Raw genomic sequence first — 17,545 nt, 5'->3', positions numbered from 1 at the left:
ATTCAAGATTCTTTGTTGATTGTGATAAAAAACCACTGCTTTTGGACATATTGTCTAATGACATACTTACATTGAATTAAACTTAAATAAGCCATATGACAATGTCAGATATTGGACTGATGATCTCTAATGATGCTGTTGACCACTCCTTTAGCCTTTAGCTGCGTGCTAACATTAGCGTTATCTTTACAGACTGACACAGTGAGCTGCTTTACAGCTGTGGGTCCACATTCAAAATCTTAACAGGAGATTCTGAACAGGATGTCCACTGGTTATCTGTATTTAACTTTGATTTTTTACGACTACAGAGCTACTTGCTAGCTGCCTGTCAGACACAGTCCGCTCTGTGTTCTTCAAACATCACAGTTAGCTTCCACAGAGTAGTTTGTCTTCTTTGATGCAGCCGTCTTTCGAGTGTAAATAGTTCAGCTGAGTGCTCTACAGCTGAGTACATTTGCTGGCAGCAGCTGTCATTATGCTGTAGTTGGTGTAATCAGCACTTACTGATGAAACGTATTCATCCCCTTTAATTGCACAACTCATCATTTTAAAACCACACTCTGTCAAATAGCAATTTTGATATAAAAGCGATTAATCTTTCAAAACCAGTTACAGTCCCATCAACGTACAGTTCCTATATATTAAATATAGGAACGGACACCTCACTAACAACATAGCTGAGCTTGGTAAACAGTTGGAGGCCGCACAGTCAGGGTCTGGCTCACGTATGAAGTCAGAATTGTTTAGTTCCTCTTCTGTACTTTCCATTACAAGTCCTCTTACAGCTCTGCTGATGGGCTTTTAATTTGCAGAGCCTCTTTACGTGCCTCGACATGAGAGAACAGGACACATTAAACTGGAGTGAGGCTGCTTTACGAGTTTGCACGCTTGTGGTTTTAAACATTAATCCAGTTGTATTCCTCTCTCTTTTCTAATAAGTATGTTAAAGGCCCTTATCTTTTCATTATACATCAGTTTCGGTGAGTTTTCGCTAGGGTCTCTCGGATGTGTATTAATGAAGGACAAATGTGAAATAGATGTGCACCGTAGGTGGTCTGTGTGCTTTTATCTCCTTGGAGCGCCTTTGCATTTGGCTTTTGTAATACAATGTCATTTCACAGCACAGTGGATTATGTACGTGCCCTCACACAGGCTCATCTTGTTTTTCCTCTTGTGTTTCTTTTTTTGGAGTTGAGCTGTGATATCTCTGCCCAGCTGTGTAGCTAACTCTATCTCCAGTGCTGCTGTGAGGAGGGGGAGGGGGGGGGGGGGGCATTACAAGATGATGCACCCAGTCCATCTGCTTTTTTGCACTAATTATCTTTTTGGGGCACAGTAGGAAACGAGGTAAGATGGAGTAATTGGTTATACAATACACAACAACAACTAGGGCAAGATTTGGATTGGGACAAAAAAGAGGCACGCATTATGTAAATTAGCTAAATAAACTGTGTAAAGCATTCCACAGTGGTTTGAATTGAATGTTTATTGTTGCAATATATTTCTACACTTAAAAAAATAAAATAAAATCACTGTGTATTATGAGCCCAAAGAGAACAAACTGCACAGTGTACAATCTCTTCATGTAAGCATAACAGCCTGTGCTCCTTATGTGTCTTCCTGGGATATCAGTACATGGTGTTACAAGTCATTTCTCAAGTATTTATTTAACTGCTGCTTGAAAGCAAGCCTCACTGCTGCTTTCTCTCTCAACCTACTGTAAGATAGTAATCATTTTGTCAGTGAGTGTGCGAGTAAAATTGTTACATCACAGACCTAAATTATCCTGCCATTTGGATAATAAAATCCTGGAAAAATAATCATGAAAATTAAAATGAGATTGCGAATTTTCAGTCTTTGTAGTCACAGCCCTCCCTGCACGGAGCTCTGCTGTATTCCATCGAAGTCTTCGTGTTGAACTACACAAACTCAGAATGTGCACCACTTGAACCGAGCATCTAAGGTTTCCGTGTTTGACGGGAGAGAAAGTACAAGGACTAAAAAAGACGCTGACAGGTACATCTACTGTACCGGTAGACTGCCGCAGGAAAAACTGTGTCTGCATAATGTACTCGCGTCTAACACGACAACTTGACATTTCACAGCATCGCATCAGTACTCATGAAACTTTGAAATCACGATCATCAGCAATGTTACAGCCACATCATGCCAATGTCATAAGAATATACTGTTTCACACTCATCCGGTCTTCTCAACACTGAATGTTTTTATTTGTGGTGTTATGAAGAGTTGCAGTACAACAGATCATGTTCAAAAAAACCTGTAAACTAAAAAAACTGTAAGCATAAAGATTGTTCTTGTGCCCATGATCTATACACCATCTATAATTAATCTTCATGACAACTGAGAAAACATAAAAAATACAGTTAAAAAAAAACACTGGAAAAAGCTTGTATGTGTAAATAGCTACCTCTAAATTGTAAGCTGGCTGCTTTTTAAACCACAGTGTTTCATTTTCTGATGTAACATGTGGGTGTGGAGGCTTTGGAGTCATTTAAAGGCACCTTTAAAGGATTTGGTTGGCAATTTTCTGTATTTTTATTTTTCTTCAACAAATCTCATGTGCAGAGCCAAACCAACAAATGAACTCATCATACTTAAAAGTATTGCGTGTGTATCCAAAGTCTGATACATCGTATTCTTCTGTTCCAGTAGACCTCAGTTGTTGTCCAAAACCAGTTAAAAACAAGTCATTGAGCCACACCGCTGCACTGGGTGACATGTTCCTTCCTCCTCTGAAGACAGTGGTTACCACAGTTCCCAGTACAGCAGACGTCAATGCACATGCATGCTGCAACACATCTTGACATTGTGCTGAAGTTCTTTGAGAAAAATAAAACGTAGCACAGAGTCAAGAAGTTGTGATACGAAGCACAACAAACAAGTATATAACTGTGCATGCTCAGTGGCATTTACTACTGTAATGGCAATTCGTGAAGAGCAATAAATATATAAACTCAAAATCTCATGGCCACTAAAGCACCTAAGGAATGACTCTTACACAGGGAAAAAAGTCCTATGTCCAGGTAAACATGCCTACCTATAGAAGTAGATTCACCTCTGTGGCCCAAGCTGCCCAGTACCTTCAAAATAAAAGCATTAACCAGTACTCAAATGAACTAAAATGATACTACAATCAAACTGATTCAGCTATATTCCTCAAACAAACCAAACAATTTAATGAATTAATTAAAGTTTAATTATTAACCCTTACAAGAACAACTAAGAAGCTCACTGGATGATACTTTATTATCACTATTTTTAATCTTTGGAGCCATTTCTACAACATGTTTTAGTTGTTTTTAAATGACAACAAAGGCCTACTGTTGTTGCACTGAGGAATAAGACATATCAGACTTTTGGATACATGCACAAACAATACTTGTAAGTGAGATGAGCTCATTGTTGGTTTGGCTCTGCACATGAGACTGTTGAGAGCAAGAAAAATACACAGAAAATCTCCAGCCAAACCCTTTAATGGAGCTGTGCTGAGTATCAAAAGTAATGTAATGAGCGATGTGGTTTTTCCTGTTAAGTAATTAGTAAAGTAATGTAATTGCTTATGTAACGAGTAGGATGTGATGTGTAATTGATTGCATTTTTCTAGTACCTTTCCCAACAATGGTAATCCCTGGGGGCCGCTGTGGCTCAGGAGGTAAGGCAGGCAGTCGTCCATCGATTCCCACGTCCTTGCTCCTCCAGCCCACATCACCATCAGTGTATGAATGGGTGAATGTGACATGTGTGTAAAAGTGCTTTGAGTGGTCAAAAAGACTACAAAAGTGATATATAAGTAAAGTCCATTTACCATTAAAAGAGCGGTCTGCCTCAAGTCACATTCACACACACATTCATTCACTGATGACAGGGCCTACCACACAGGCTGCCAACCTGCTGATCAGGAGGGAGACTAACCATTCACACACATTCATACACCGTTGGCACATCCTTCGGGAGCAATTTGGGGTTAAGTATCTTGCCCAAGGACACATCGACAATTGGACTGCAGGAGACCAGGAATCGAACCGCCAATCTCGAACCCGCTCTACCTGCTGAGACACAGCCGCCCCATAAAAACCTTACACTGTTTAATTTAAATATTATATAACACATACAATAAAGCCTACTATTTGTGAAGCTATACTAGCAAATAGTATAGCTGACTGAAGTGTACCTCTTGGCTCTGGAGTCATATTGAGCTGTAGTGATGCCCCAAACTCTCCCAGCTGTCCTTCCTCCATCCAGTGACATCAGAACATGTCAGTGGATGGCAGAGCATCACTTAGCTGTGCAGCAATTGGCAAGTATCATGGATATAATTGAAATATCCTGGGCCTAATTGTAGTCAAAACATACACAGCAATATGTGTCCAGCCTGTTTACACACACACACAAAAAAAATTATTTAATGACGTAAAAAGGAAGAACTTTGTCCGCAAAGTATCTACTACACCAAACATCCTTACAGCAGCCAGACACAATATGGATGTTGTATGTTGACTTCTGTTCCAAACCTTTCATTTTTCCTTTACCCAAACATAAACAGCACAGCAGCCCCAAACCACATTATACAGAGCTTTTTTTTTAATGTTCCAATTGAAAATATGTCAGAGTCTATGTGTTTGTTATTCTTAATGTCGCCACAACCGTTTGAAAAATCCTCGCGCTACTTATGCGGATGTATGTGGATTCGAATCCGCGTGCATTATTTTCACAGTGCTGTCATCCGCCTGTGTTATCAGTCATTCTTCTAAGCACTGCGCGCAGCAAAAAAAAGCCCTCACACACACCAACAAACGAACACACAGAGCTCCTCCTAAATGCTCCTCACTGTATCAATAGCCAGACGTCATGAAAATCCCTGCTTCACCGTCCCTTTTTGAGCCAACTTCGCAAGTTCATTTACACTCCTCTAATCTCCCAAACACAATCTGCTCATTCTGCTCTCTCCTTCAATGCCTCGTGGAGACTGAGATGCATAACATCAGCGTAATGGGGGAAGGAGAGACACAATGTTTCACCCCCACCCACCCCCCCTTTCCGCTGCTTTACAAAATACAGAGTACAATCCCTGGCTCAGCCTTTCAAAGAGCCCAGGTACATTATGGAAATTCTCCTGTCGTCTTGGGGTCTCATAGCAGCGTCCCCGCCGAGCTTCGCGCTGGCTCGTCATTTTACTGGCTCGCTTTCACACACTTGTAGCGGCGGAAAAACAAAACAAATGCGCACACATGCTGTCTTGCAGATTTAGAGTGTTTGTGCATGCGTGTGCCGAAAGAGCGCAAAGAGAGGGAATGTAATTGCAGTATTTAAACAAGTAATAAGTCTACTGGTGTATGACACATCCTTTAAATCTACTCCTCCCCCCATTTATGCCTTTTGAAATGTACTGAGTACACTGAGAAGGCCTGTCACTGTTGGAATAGACCAACGCTTTGTCAGGTCCAATGTAAAGAATGCTTTGAGACATGCAACGCACGGCTGTGTGGAGGAATGTAAGCGCCTGACCTCACAGGGAAGGTCAGAGGTCACAAGGTCATGGCCTTGGGTCACAGTCACCATAAAAAGAGGCACAGTCGACAGTGGGTAGTTATGTTGAGACCATTGGTAATGACATTTTTATAGGTGATGTTTTACTCTTAAGTTGCACCAGCTTTTTGCACCTACTGTAGTAAAGAAATCCGGTGGCCTCAGACAATGAATCCTGAATCATGCAGCTAAAACATGAGAATAAGACGCATTGCAGTTCAAAAGACTTTATGTAAAAGATGTTTAATAATCTAATAATGGACTCAAGCCATGTAAACAATAGCAGACACGCACAGCAAATGCACAAACAAGGCAGACATCAGAAAGGTCAACAGACATGAGCGTTTTTATGACCCCGAACGGGTCTTTTATTGGGGATTAGGTTTCACATTGTATCCTCGTCTCTTCATAAAGTCACTTAGGATATAACACAGAGCTGACATTAACGGGACACACACTTCCCCTGCTCCCCGGCTCAGCTTTATTTGAGAAGGTAAAGTGAAAAAGCAGAAAATGAGTTTTACTACGTCTGCAACCCCAGCTTATGGTATTTAGGAAGGGTAAATTCTGCCAAAGCATGCGAGTAAACCACCCACCTCACCAGGCTGTGACCTTTGACCTGTTTCCAGTGACTGGATTCCATATCACATACTCATAACCAGTTTGAACTATGGAGTGAGTTAATTTGCGCTGAAACAACTGGTTGAGTAATCAATTTGTCAAACCGCAGAAGATTTGTAGAGAACAGTTTTTATAATCAAAATTGTTGAGGTCATTCATCAAGAAAACTTTCCAAACTGTCGCTGGATCCAGACCATTGGTTGGACGCAGCAAGTAATATGAATTTGAGGCATTTTATAATGTATTTTTAGCTTTACAAATACGAAACGGTCAAATGATTAATTGGGTTTAGCGTTGCACCTCTATTAAATTACAACACAGAATGTGATATCCTTTCAGCCAGTAGTATAGGTCAAAAGCCCAAAACTCTTAGTCCTACAATTCCCGTAATGCAACTCGACCTTTCCTGCTCTGTAAATACTTATGTTTGTTAAAGTCTCATCAGAATTTGAAGTCTCCTAGCACAAGCCAAGATATCCCTGAAGACATTATTTTTTTCAGACTTTAGTTTCCTCCAGAGCTACAGAAGACATTACATAACTGTTTTCACAGTCCGAGTAATACAATATTATGTTTAAAATTGATGGAGTGTCCTTTTAACTGATCAGCTGGATCAGCGTGTGTGGTTTTTTGAATGACAGAATAGCATAGTTTGAAAAAATGACAAACAATTGTGGTTAGAAGTGAAACAGCTCCAGGAACATCTCAGAAAAGAAAAAAAAAGTAATAAATCTTTGGAAAATTGTGCTTCTTCTTTGTTTACTTAAAGGTGCAGTGTGTTGAATTTAGTGGCATCAAACATACATGGAATTTAATAATCATAAGTATGTATTAATTTGTGTATAATCACCTAAAAATAAGAAAGGTTGTCTTTTCGTCACGTTAGAATGAACCTTTTATATCTACGTAGGGAGCCCACCATGTTGCACCAAAATGTTTCTACAGTAGCCCAAAATGGACAAACCTTGGCTTTAGAGAGGGCATTTTATATTTTTCGCGAGTTGCAGATTCTCCTAGGGTGGCATGGAAGAGGAGGGTGAAGGGAGGTGTATTCACTTGGTCGCGATGTGCAACTTCATTGCCACTGAGTCCTACACACTGGTCCTTTAATTGGCTGTAGCTTTCCATAGTGTGTTGGTGTCTGTTGGCACACTTCTTATGTTATTTCCTGTTTGTACAATATGGTAAGTTGCATTTCTGGTATACCGACTGGTAAATACTGACATATATTAGTGTGACGTTTGGGAAGGAGACACTGCTGAATTTAACTGTCTCAGTAATAGGAAAAAAAACAATTGGAAAAGACAACTATGAGCCACTAACAAAAAAATGATATACACAACTCAAGTCAAACACCATGACGGTCTACTGTCAAACAACATTTTGATGATTCAGCAACCTATAATGTTCAATCAAAAGGCAAGAGCAGAATTTGCTTTCAGGACCATGGACAGCATCACAGGACATATCTACACGTCATGTGAGTGAGAGCTTCTTCTGGTGATCCATCTGATGTTAGAAATCCAATCAGATCAGAGATTTACATCATAAGTCTGTTAGCATGCTGGCATTAAATTAACACATGACCAGGACTCATGAGAGAAGGCTTTTGGATGATTCTTTGCATGTTTCATTCTCAGTCTGTGGTTGTCAAGGTTGCTTTGTTCATCCCTTCCTACCATCATATACCCTGGGTCAAGTCCTTTACCCAGCACTCCAAATCCGTATCTTCCGAATATAACAAAGGGGATCACAAAGGTGCTGCTTTTATCCAACAATTGAATTTAGAATGATGACAAATGATAGGGTGTAATGCACCACTGCAGTGTGTGGACATTAGTCATTAGTCTTGTTACTCATTTTTTCCAACCAAATTAATTAAATTATGCAAATAACAACAGCAAATACCACTTGTTGAGTGGAGCCGGGTCTCTTTCTGTTTATGTAAGTGGAAGAAGAGGGGTGGAGGATGCATTTGAAAGAGGTGACCGGGTGAGTGGGTGGAAGGACAGATGCCTCAGTGTTGTGTTTGTGTGGCTGTGAATGGGTGTGTGTTTGTCTGCATAATTCTGAGCGTAAACCAGCTTAATTTTCAGCCGCTGCTGTTTGGAAGGTTAAGAGCAGTCACCCTGCTGGAAGTGCGGAGTGAGACTCTCCAGATTACTTCAGCTGCCTGTGTGCGCAGGGCTTCATGACACACTGGGAACAAGGCCAGCTGTGAACAGTAGTTTGTGGGATTAATTAGTGAAGTTCACTGAGTGCTTAATGGTGCTGTCAGGGTGCTTTTCAGTAGCTCTCTCCTCACTTTGAAAGTAAATATATTAAAAAGGAAACACGAGTTAGGCTATGGATGAAGGGAGTTGATTGTCACTCTGTAATTTTCGGTCTGACAACCTTGCAAGTGTGAGAGGCGTAGGTGTGCCAGTGACAAGGAGCTTGCTTTTCAGTTGACAGCGCCACAATGCTTGTCACTAGATGTTTTCCTCCAATCAAAATCATATTATTCAAATCTTTGAAAATGTCAACAGTGTAAACCTCAAACTTTTGATACTTTTATTTCACGAAACCTCCAGCAGCTTTTTTTTTTTTCCGCCCTGTGACAGAGCAGGAGGAGAGCGTACGGGTTGAAGATATAATGACATAACCATCCCTGCGGCTGTGGAAAATTCTGACCTCAGTTTTGGCTCCCTGAATGTCAGCGAGGGCCCGACGGGGGTCAGAACAGCACAGTCCTGTCCCGTACTGTACTGTAGGCTATGGGACAGTGACCCACTCTGCACACCCACCATTTTCACACAGGCACCATTCAAACGCTGGATGTAGTCCTGACGGCCCCCGATTTTCAAGAATGAAAGACTTCCTTTCAACTCTGTTATAATCTGGGGTCAATTGGACACCAAGGGGGCCATAGTAATAGTCCCCAGTCTCTACTTCAATACAGCTGTGGAGATGGACACGCTAAATAGCCAGTAATGACATGTCTTCAGCCAGAAATGGAATATATTTGGCAGTTTTGTTGTCTTTGTTATTCAGCATAAATAGGAATGGTTAAGATATAGAGTTGTTTTCATATCATATCATTGCTCTGACTTAGAAACCTGCATATAACAAGTATGTTAAGAACACTGTTGAGTAGCTCCAGTTTGTTCCTCTCCTATAATAACATTGTATGTAAGTCACAGAGATAAGCATCCAATTTTTCAAAAAATGAATTCCTGGTAATCTTCGAGACACCCAGAAGGTTGTTCCATAATATTCATCAGAACATTGTTCTGAAGATATATGAGTTAAGCTTCTTTTTCCTGAATCTGAACATAGATGGTAGCTGGAAATTACATTATTACTGGCTCAAATTGTACACTATTAACCAAAATATTGGAATATATTGATGTTATTTCCCAATTTTTTTAATTAATTAATTCAATCATTCATTCATTCATTCTCCATACCACTTATTCTCGAGAGGGTTGCGAAGGAGGCTGGAGCCAATCCAAGCTGACATTGGGCAAGGGGCGGGGTTCACCGTGAACAGGTCACCAGTCCATCACAGGGTTAACATATAGTAGATGAACAACCATTCACACTCACATTCACACCTACGGGCAATTTAGAGGGACCAGTTGACCTAACTTGCATGTTTTTGGTCTGTGAGAGGAAGCCAGGGTACCCGGAGGGTACCCATGCAGCTATGGGGAGAACATTCAAACTCCACACAGAAGGGGCCCAGCTGACTGGCGGGTTCAAACCGAGACCCCTCTTGCTGTGAGGCAACAGTGCTAACCACAACACCACCATGCTGCCCCAATATTTTACATTTTCAAACAAAATAATATGTTAATATTTTGCTTGAGATTTAGGACATATGTCATTTCAGGCTACTTCAATAAGGAAACACAAAGATGGCCTGTTATATATTTTTCTGCAAATCAGCAGCTTGGCACTATTAGTTGAGTGTAGATAATGACAGTAGATGTATTACAGAAATATTATACAGGGCTTGAAATGATAAAATAAGTAAACCAGTACATTGGATTTTAATTAGTTTTATTTTTCAATTTTAATTGGGTTTATTATGTTTCTGTACTTGTGGATAATTATTTTTTCATGCAATCGTGCTGAAAAATCTTCTGCTCTCATTAAATAGATTTGGGATAGTTAAATCAAGTTAAACATTCAGGATCTTTATATTTATGCACATGTAATAAGCCACAATGAAGTAAGATACTAAGTTGACATTGTGGACACATTTCCCTTATCTTGATGGAGTGTCTCTCCTGGTGAACTGAAATTTTACAGATAAAGTTCCATTAAGCTGTGAATGATATCAGCAGCAGGGATGGCTGGTAGAATTACCAACCATGCAGCTTGTTATTTCAGTCTTGCTACTTTCAGCTTTGCACCTTCCTTATCACCAGCCCACACTGTCATAAAAACCAGAAGCCTGAGAGTGAAGTCAGCTTTTAAAGTAAAAGTTGTTCTCAAATGTAGAGGCCTAAAGGTTAGAACTTGCCTGAAGGTCTCCAGTTTGAATTATGAATGTGTAAATGTAAAAACATGACGCAGGACATGACTGAAAAAAGGCATGTCTGCTCAACTGAACCTCCACTTGGACAACAGTTGGAAATAAAGTACACACACAGCATGTTGACCAGCCTTTCTCTGGCAGGCTTAAGAGGAGATCTGAGATGATAAAACACAGATGTGCTCTCACCGTTTAGCATCAAGAGCCACCGTAACTCTAAACCCTGCGCTCGTTATTTCAGACAATGATGTGGTTTTGGAAGATTTATGTGATGGAAAAAAAAACCCCAACATGTTATGCTTATGAAGATGGAAGGCTATGGTTTCCTGGCCAAGGGAGCGACAGTCAGAGTGTGGAAATGGTCGGATGTTGCTTGTTTTCCAATAGCCGCAGTTTCACTGCTTGTTTCTTGCAAATCATGTTGCACAAACAAGCATGATTAACTTGATATCTCAGGAAATTGAATAATAGTTAGGCTCATGGTTCACTGCAGAGAGGAAATAAGTTCTGTGATTGTGCTGCCAGATTGTTCGTGCACTGCTTCTTCCTTCAGTGCCAGAATGGGTTCAAGAGTTTGTCATATAGGAAAATCTAGAGGACAATTCCACTTTATTGTACATTTCTTTAATCAACATTGAAAATTGTGTTTTGGAAAGTTTAATTTGATCTGCCTGTCAGTGTTTTCACTTTACGTCTGTGTTGTATTTATGATTATCTCCTCTCCCCTCCTCCTTGTTTTTCTGTTTAGGTTCGTCTTGGTCTTCAGCTGCCTGGTCCTCTCTGTGTTCTCAACAATTCCGGCTCATCAGGACTTCTCCTCTTACTGTCTGCTCATTCTGGTAAGAAACTGGAGGGAAAAAATAGCTTAATGTTATTTGTATCTGACTTACCTGATCCGACCTGACCATAAGTTGTGCATCCAGTCCCCCACAATGAATCTCTACACAACTCAGACATTATTGACCAAAAAGAATGTCCGGATTTTTTACCCCACATATTACATATTCAGTTACCTGGCCAATCACATTTACTGTAAAATATTTTTTTAAGCAATAACCGCAGTCAGTAACCAAACCCTGACAGTGTATAAAGTGACTGAAAATATTACTATCAGCATGTAAAAGACTTCCTCCACAGCCCCTAAACTATCAATACGGTAAGTACAACATTTGTTTTGGTGCTTGTGTTGCGGTGGAAGAGTTTGGGATTTTAAAAAACAGTACTCGCTACATCCAAAGAGGCTTGTGCCGTGGTTTCAATGTGGAATACAGAAGCAAAAAAAACGTGGGCATCATCGTTAGAAACACTGCAAAACCACCCTATACCAGGCAAGATGTAAAATACGGAGTGGATCCCAGTATACTGCAGAGTTTGCAGAGACTTCCATCCTGTCTTCACATTCTGTCACCATGGAACTATTTGATGTACGATCTCTCATCGATCCATCCTCATGTATGAACACATCTTTGACACGGATTGATTTCATGTGCCTAACCTGGTATAAACCAGCAGACTACTCTGCATAATGGCTATTACATGGAAAAAGCTAGCAGTTCTGGCTGTAGTGGTTTAACCATCATACACCAAGATGAACTGAAATGGCTGTCTCTCCTACCAATTTCTCTTCTATTCAACGTTCTGCTCTAAAATGTAAACCTCCGTACTCAATGACTGTGCTTCTCAGCTACCGCCCCACCAAACCAAACTCATCTTTCCTCCGTGAGATACACAACCTCCTCACCTCACTCAGCTCCATGTCATCCAAAATGATCTTTGTTGGTAATATGACACAACAACAACCCCTGCTGTCAAGACAGTGTCTTGGTCTGAAGCAGCATGTTGATATCCCTACTTATACCATGGGACACACACTTGACCTGGTCATCACTGACTCTGCCCCACCAATAATCTACAGGTCTATGATGAGGGTGTGTCCAGCCACAAGGAGGTCTCAAAGAATTTGGCATTCCTGTCACCCCCCTACGAGGTCAGTTTTTCATGCTCTGCTCCCTAGTTCAATCATGACCTGCAGGAAATAAAAACAACTGAATTTGTCCTGGAATGACACTTTAGACGCTTAAAGAGGCTTGGTCACTGTTCTACACCAACCTAATTAATAACAATCCTGGAAAGCATTTTTTCCAACATAATTAATCTCCTGAAGCCACAATCATCTCCTCCATTTGAGGGTACAGAAAAGAGATGTAACAGCTTCATTGACTTTTTCAGAGTCAAGGTCAACAACATCCACTCTCTGATGTCCAGCGCTTCCTCTCTGCCTCCTCCTGTCACTGACCCTCTGCCTGAGAGCTCTCCACCTCGATTTAATCTTATTCTGCCGACACATTGAGGAAATCCTCGGGAAGATGAAACCCTATATGTGTGCCCTGTATCCCACTTCTACAGATCACCCAAACTGTCAACTACCGTCTTAAACTGGTAGTGTTCCATCTGCTCCCAAGGTCGCAGTCTACCCCCTTCTCAAGAAGCCCACCATCGACCCAGAAGTTCTTGACAGCTACATACCTTTCTCCAACCTCCCTCTCCTGTCCAAGATGTGGGAAAAGATGTGTTGGGTTTTTTTTAGCTTCAGGCTTTGCTCAAGGTTGTGAATGACCTGCCGATGGCAGGGTCCCCTTCTCTACTGATTCTCCTTGACCTGAGTGCTGCATTTGACACTGTGGATCACACAATCCTCTTAGAATGCCTCCACACCACCATTGGAGTTGGAGTGGATTCAGTTCTACCTTTTCAGCAGGTATGTCTCAACAGTATGTCTCACTGTGAGGATGACGGTCTAGATTGCTCCATGTCACATGTGGTGTTCTGCAAGGTTCAATTCTCCACATACTCCCTCTTGGAAGTGACATCAGCAAATTCATTGCTGTGCTGATGATACCCAGCTGTGCATCAAAACTGCCCCAAGCCTTTCTGAAGAAGATAAAGATGGATAAGCACAAGTTTCCTCCAGTTAAACAGCAGCACTAACCTGAAGCTCTCATTCTTGGCACCCCACACCCTCTCTAACTATGTTAGATAAAGAGAAACTTGTCCATGCCTTTATCTCCTCAAGACTGGACTACTGCTATGAGCTCTTCACGGGGATCCCTGGCAGGAGGTTCAGTACATTCAGAACAGAGCTGCCAAGATCCTGATGAGAGTGCAAAAACAATAACGCATAACACCAATTCTGTTTTCATTGCACTGGCTCTCTGTCTCCTTCAGGATTGACCACAAAGCCCTGCTACTCAAATACAAATCCATATGCCTCCCTACAGGAACTGACAATACCAATACCAAAACTCCACACCACAGTGGATAGAGCCTTCTGCTCTGCCGCACCTTACTTGTGAAAAAGCCTTCCTAACCATCTGAGGGCAGCACAGACCCTTAACTCTTAAAAAAAGGCCTAAAAACCTTTTTATTCAGGAAGGTTTTTTCATCTTAACTCTAATTATTATTTTCTTTATGTTGTGTGTTCTGTTACTAGTACTGTAGCACTTTGAGGTTCAATATGAAAAGTGGCGTACAACTTAAATTCATTATTATTTAGACCCAAAACAAACACCATGATCTCACTGTACTTAATGATAGCTGAGGGCTTAAAGTGCATGTATTGCAAAACTGATTCATGGACAGCACAGTACACAAAGTCCCATTCCAAATACACTGTGGAGGGCAGGTGCAAAGTTTCTATGATGATTTAAAAAGACGAAACGGCCATAATACAAACATGTACATCATCTCAATGTCCCAGTGTGAGTGTGTGCAAATCAGGTCAGGGGCCTCTGGTGGCAGGTTGAGCGTGTCGTTGTGATTAAGGCTGTTGTGCGTTCCTATCACATTGGGTGTGGCAATCTTACAGTAATGCTGATGAGTTACAAATATTCCACTGATTGGAACTCCCCTTAATTTGGAGAACCTCAGCCAGAAAACACACAAGTTAGAATAATAAAATACACTAATGACACCAAAGTTGGGTGCGTGAGAGTCAGTTCGTCCATTCGATCGTGACTCATTTCTTTAAATGCTTGCCTTGATGGTTGGAACTTTAAGTACTAATAACACTAAATGAGGTTAAAAGTCGTTGGAATGACAGTGAAAACTCCCAGTGTGCGTGAGAGAAAAATGCTTTTTAAAAAGATTCCTCCTGCGAGTCGAGTTTTTCAAAAGCCTCTGAGTGAAAGGAGGGGTATTTTTTTTTTTCAAACAGTGGCGCATTTACTGCACATGGTTCTCCCTGCAGCAGTAAATACCATTTCACAAATTGCACTGCACTAATTGCATCAGCGGTGTTATCTAATGGGGCTGAATCAGTGTGTTTGTGTGTGCATTAACAGATCCTGACATCCATTTTAATGACAAAAACAATCCATTAATGATGTATAATAATATGTAATGATGTATCTGCAATCTTCCAAACTTCCATAGCATGCATCCCAGGTTAATGGTATCAACATATTAACACATTTCTGACCTGCTTTAAGTAGCTCTGCCTCTTCGACAGAATTTGTCTGGTGGTTTACTTTGGCTTAGTTGTAAGTTTAAAAAAATACAATAAAAATAGGTGTCATTTCCCTGCAAGTGTGTGTGCACAGACTAGGAAATAAATGTTCCAATTTATTTGAGTCATTGCTTGTGTTTCAAAACACAAGCAATGACTCACATATTGCTTGTGAAACCACATTCTGTTACCATAATTAACACATTGTCTCTTGTCACTGACCTGCTTGAACTCCCTGCAGGAGTTCGTCATGATTGTGGTGTTTGGGTTGGAATACATCATCCGTATCTGGTCGGCGGGATGCTGCTGCCGTTACAGAGGATGGCAGGGTCGACTCCGCTTCGCAAGAAAGCCTTTCTGCGTCATAGGTGAGATGTTGGAGCACACCTGTTACTTGAATCGCTCTTTTGGAATCAAACTCTGACTATTCCACCCCCTTTAAAAACTCCAGTAGTATTACTATTTCCTTTCTTTTATTGTTTTGACGCTTGCTTCATATTTCAATTGCCTCCTACTTGCCCTCTGGTGAACACAGTTGTCTTCTCTGTGAACGCAATTTGATAGGCGCAGGCAGGGCTCCACAGCACGCTATTGACCATAGTTTGCTTGTGTCATTTTCAGTTGTGGTCAGAGCTCATTAGAGGAGAGAGCATTTACGTAATGAGGTTGCATTTACTGCCTTTTAATCTTTCCACTGTTTAGACATGGATCTCGCTGCTCTTTCTTGGAAAGTATGGGTGCTTGAGGGAAGGAGAAGCGGGGCTTAGCGGTCACGCAGGGTGCCATGAGCTCCCTCATCGTCACACATTGTAGCCACTGCTGCGGTCACCGCTGAGGGAATGTGAGCAAAACAAAAAAGTGAAAATAATGTAAGAGAGCGAGAGAAAGAGAGGGGGAGGGAGGGAAGGAAGGAGGCAGAGTGTGACACAGAGTGAGAAAATGAGAGAGATGATTGGATCAAGTCAGAAAATGAGTTGAACTCAGACAACCGGAGCAGTAGAGACAGATGGAAGTGATGCAGGTACGCATGAGGATCAGCTCCATCATGCATTTGTGTCTTTAACAAATACACCTAATTAACAGATTAGGTGTATCACTTATCACTTTCTCTGTAATCTCACCTCTGGTATTGTGTGATGTATTCAAATTTTCTGTGCAGACAAGTAGAGGATTATGGGAGTTGTTTGTAAAATTGCAGCCACAGTGTTTTGTTGTATAATGTCAACTTGAATTTAATTGAATCTGAAGATGTTTGTTTTTAGATTACTGCTCAGCTTCACTTCATTTGGTAGTCAAATAGAGAGTAGAGGATTATATAAGCAGACAAAATACTTGTAGAAGTTTTGATATGTATTACAGGTGCAGTGTGTAGGATTCACTGGCATCGAGTTGTGAGGTTGAACAATTAAATACCCCTCCCTCACCCTTCCCTTCCCTTCCAAGGATGTAAGAGAACGTACAGTCGCTACAAAACCCACAAATAACGAGAAAGGCTACTGGCGGTGCAAAATAGCGGCCTCCATGGTAGGGGACCCGCTCCCTATGTAGATAATAAGGGCTCATTCTAGTTTCAGGTGATAATATACTAATTAAAACATACCTATGAAAATTATATTACATTTCTGCCAAGTCCGTTCCTCTAGATGCCACAAAATTCTACATACTGCACCTTTCAAATTCTACATACTGCGCCTTGAAAATTCTACATACTGCGCCTTTAAGTGTGTAATATAAAAATTACTGTGTCATACTGACTGACAGACTGATTTGAAACTGGCTCTAGAACATTAGTTAGTAAGTCAGCAAATATATCACGAGAGCAGTAAAATCTGCAGTTAAACACTTAGACGATTTAACACTCTTCATCTTTCCGTTGTACCTTTCAGATTTAATTTTGTTCAATATTCATATAATTAAGGCGTCAGTTAATCCAATTCCTCTGGTAGAAAGACTAATCTTTGTTAAATTAAAAGATGCTTGACAGTATTGCGAAATAATCAGTCTGACACTGTAGCGATCTGTCCAGACTTGTTCAGGAGTCATTACTGCAAATGAAGACATCTCAAGCCTCTAGCTTGATCTAAGTGATTTATATTTTCCTTTAAAAAGCAAAACTTGCATTAATGAACTCATTTTATTTTATTTATTTATCATTTATATATATTTACAGAAATCTAAAATTATATATTAGAGTCCTATGTTAAATCATTTGTTCAATAAATGAATAATATTGTTGAGCATTTAAATTAATTCTGTATGTGTGACAAAATAATCTCTACTAATGGTCCACTTACTAGTCCTCAGGGCTTTCAACCGTAACTAATAGTCTTCACCAGTGAAGGAAGGAA

The 17,545-nt window shown here is 40.7% G+C and overlaps 1 protein-coding gene across 1 annotated transcript in view; it reads left to right on the top strand.

Moving 5' to 3' along the window:
- Positions 1 to 17,545, top strand: part of kcnq5b (potassium voltage-gated channel, KQT-like subfamily, member 5b) — a 123,141-nt gene that overhangs the window by 75,674 nt on the left and 29,922 nt on the right. Inside the window, exons 2-3 of the mRNA XM_062428097.1 lie at positions 11,442 to 11,532; positions 15,439 to 15,565. Of these exons, the coding sequence (XP_062284081.1) occupies positions 11,442 to 11,532; positions 15,439 to 15,565 (218 nt within the window). The remainder of the gene's footprint in view (positions 1 to 11,441; positions 11,533 to 15,438; positions 15,566 to 17,545) is intronic.

Source organism: Scomber scombrus, chromosome 2, assembly GCF_963691925.1.
Source record: "Scomber scombrus chromosome 2, fScoSco1.1, whole genome shotgun sequence".
In the NCBI taxonomy this organism is placed as follows: Eukaryota; Metazoa; Chordata; class Actinopteri; order Scombriformes; family Scombridae; genus Scomber; species Scomber scombrus.
Note: the sequence above shows the minus strand (reverse complement) of the source record. Positions and strands in the feature narration are given on the sequence as shown.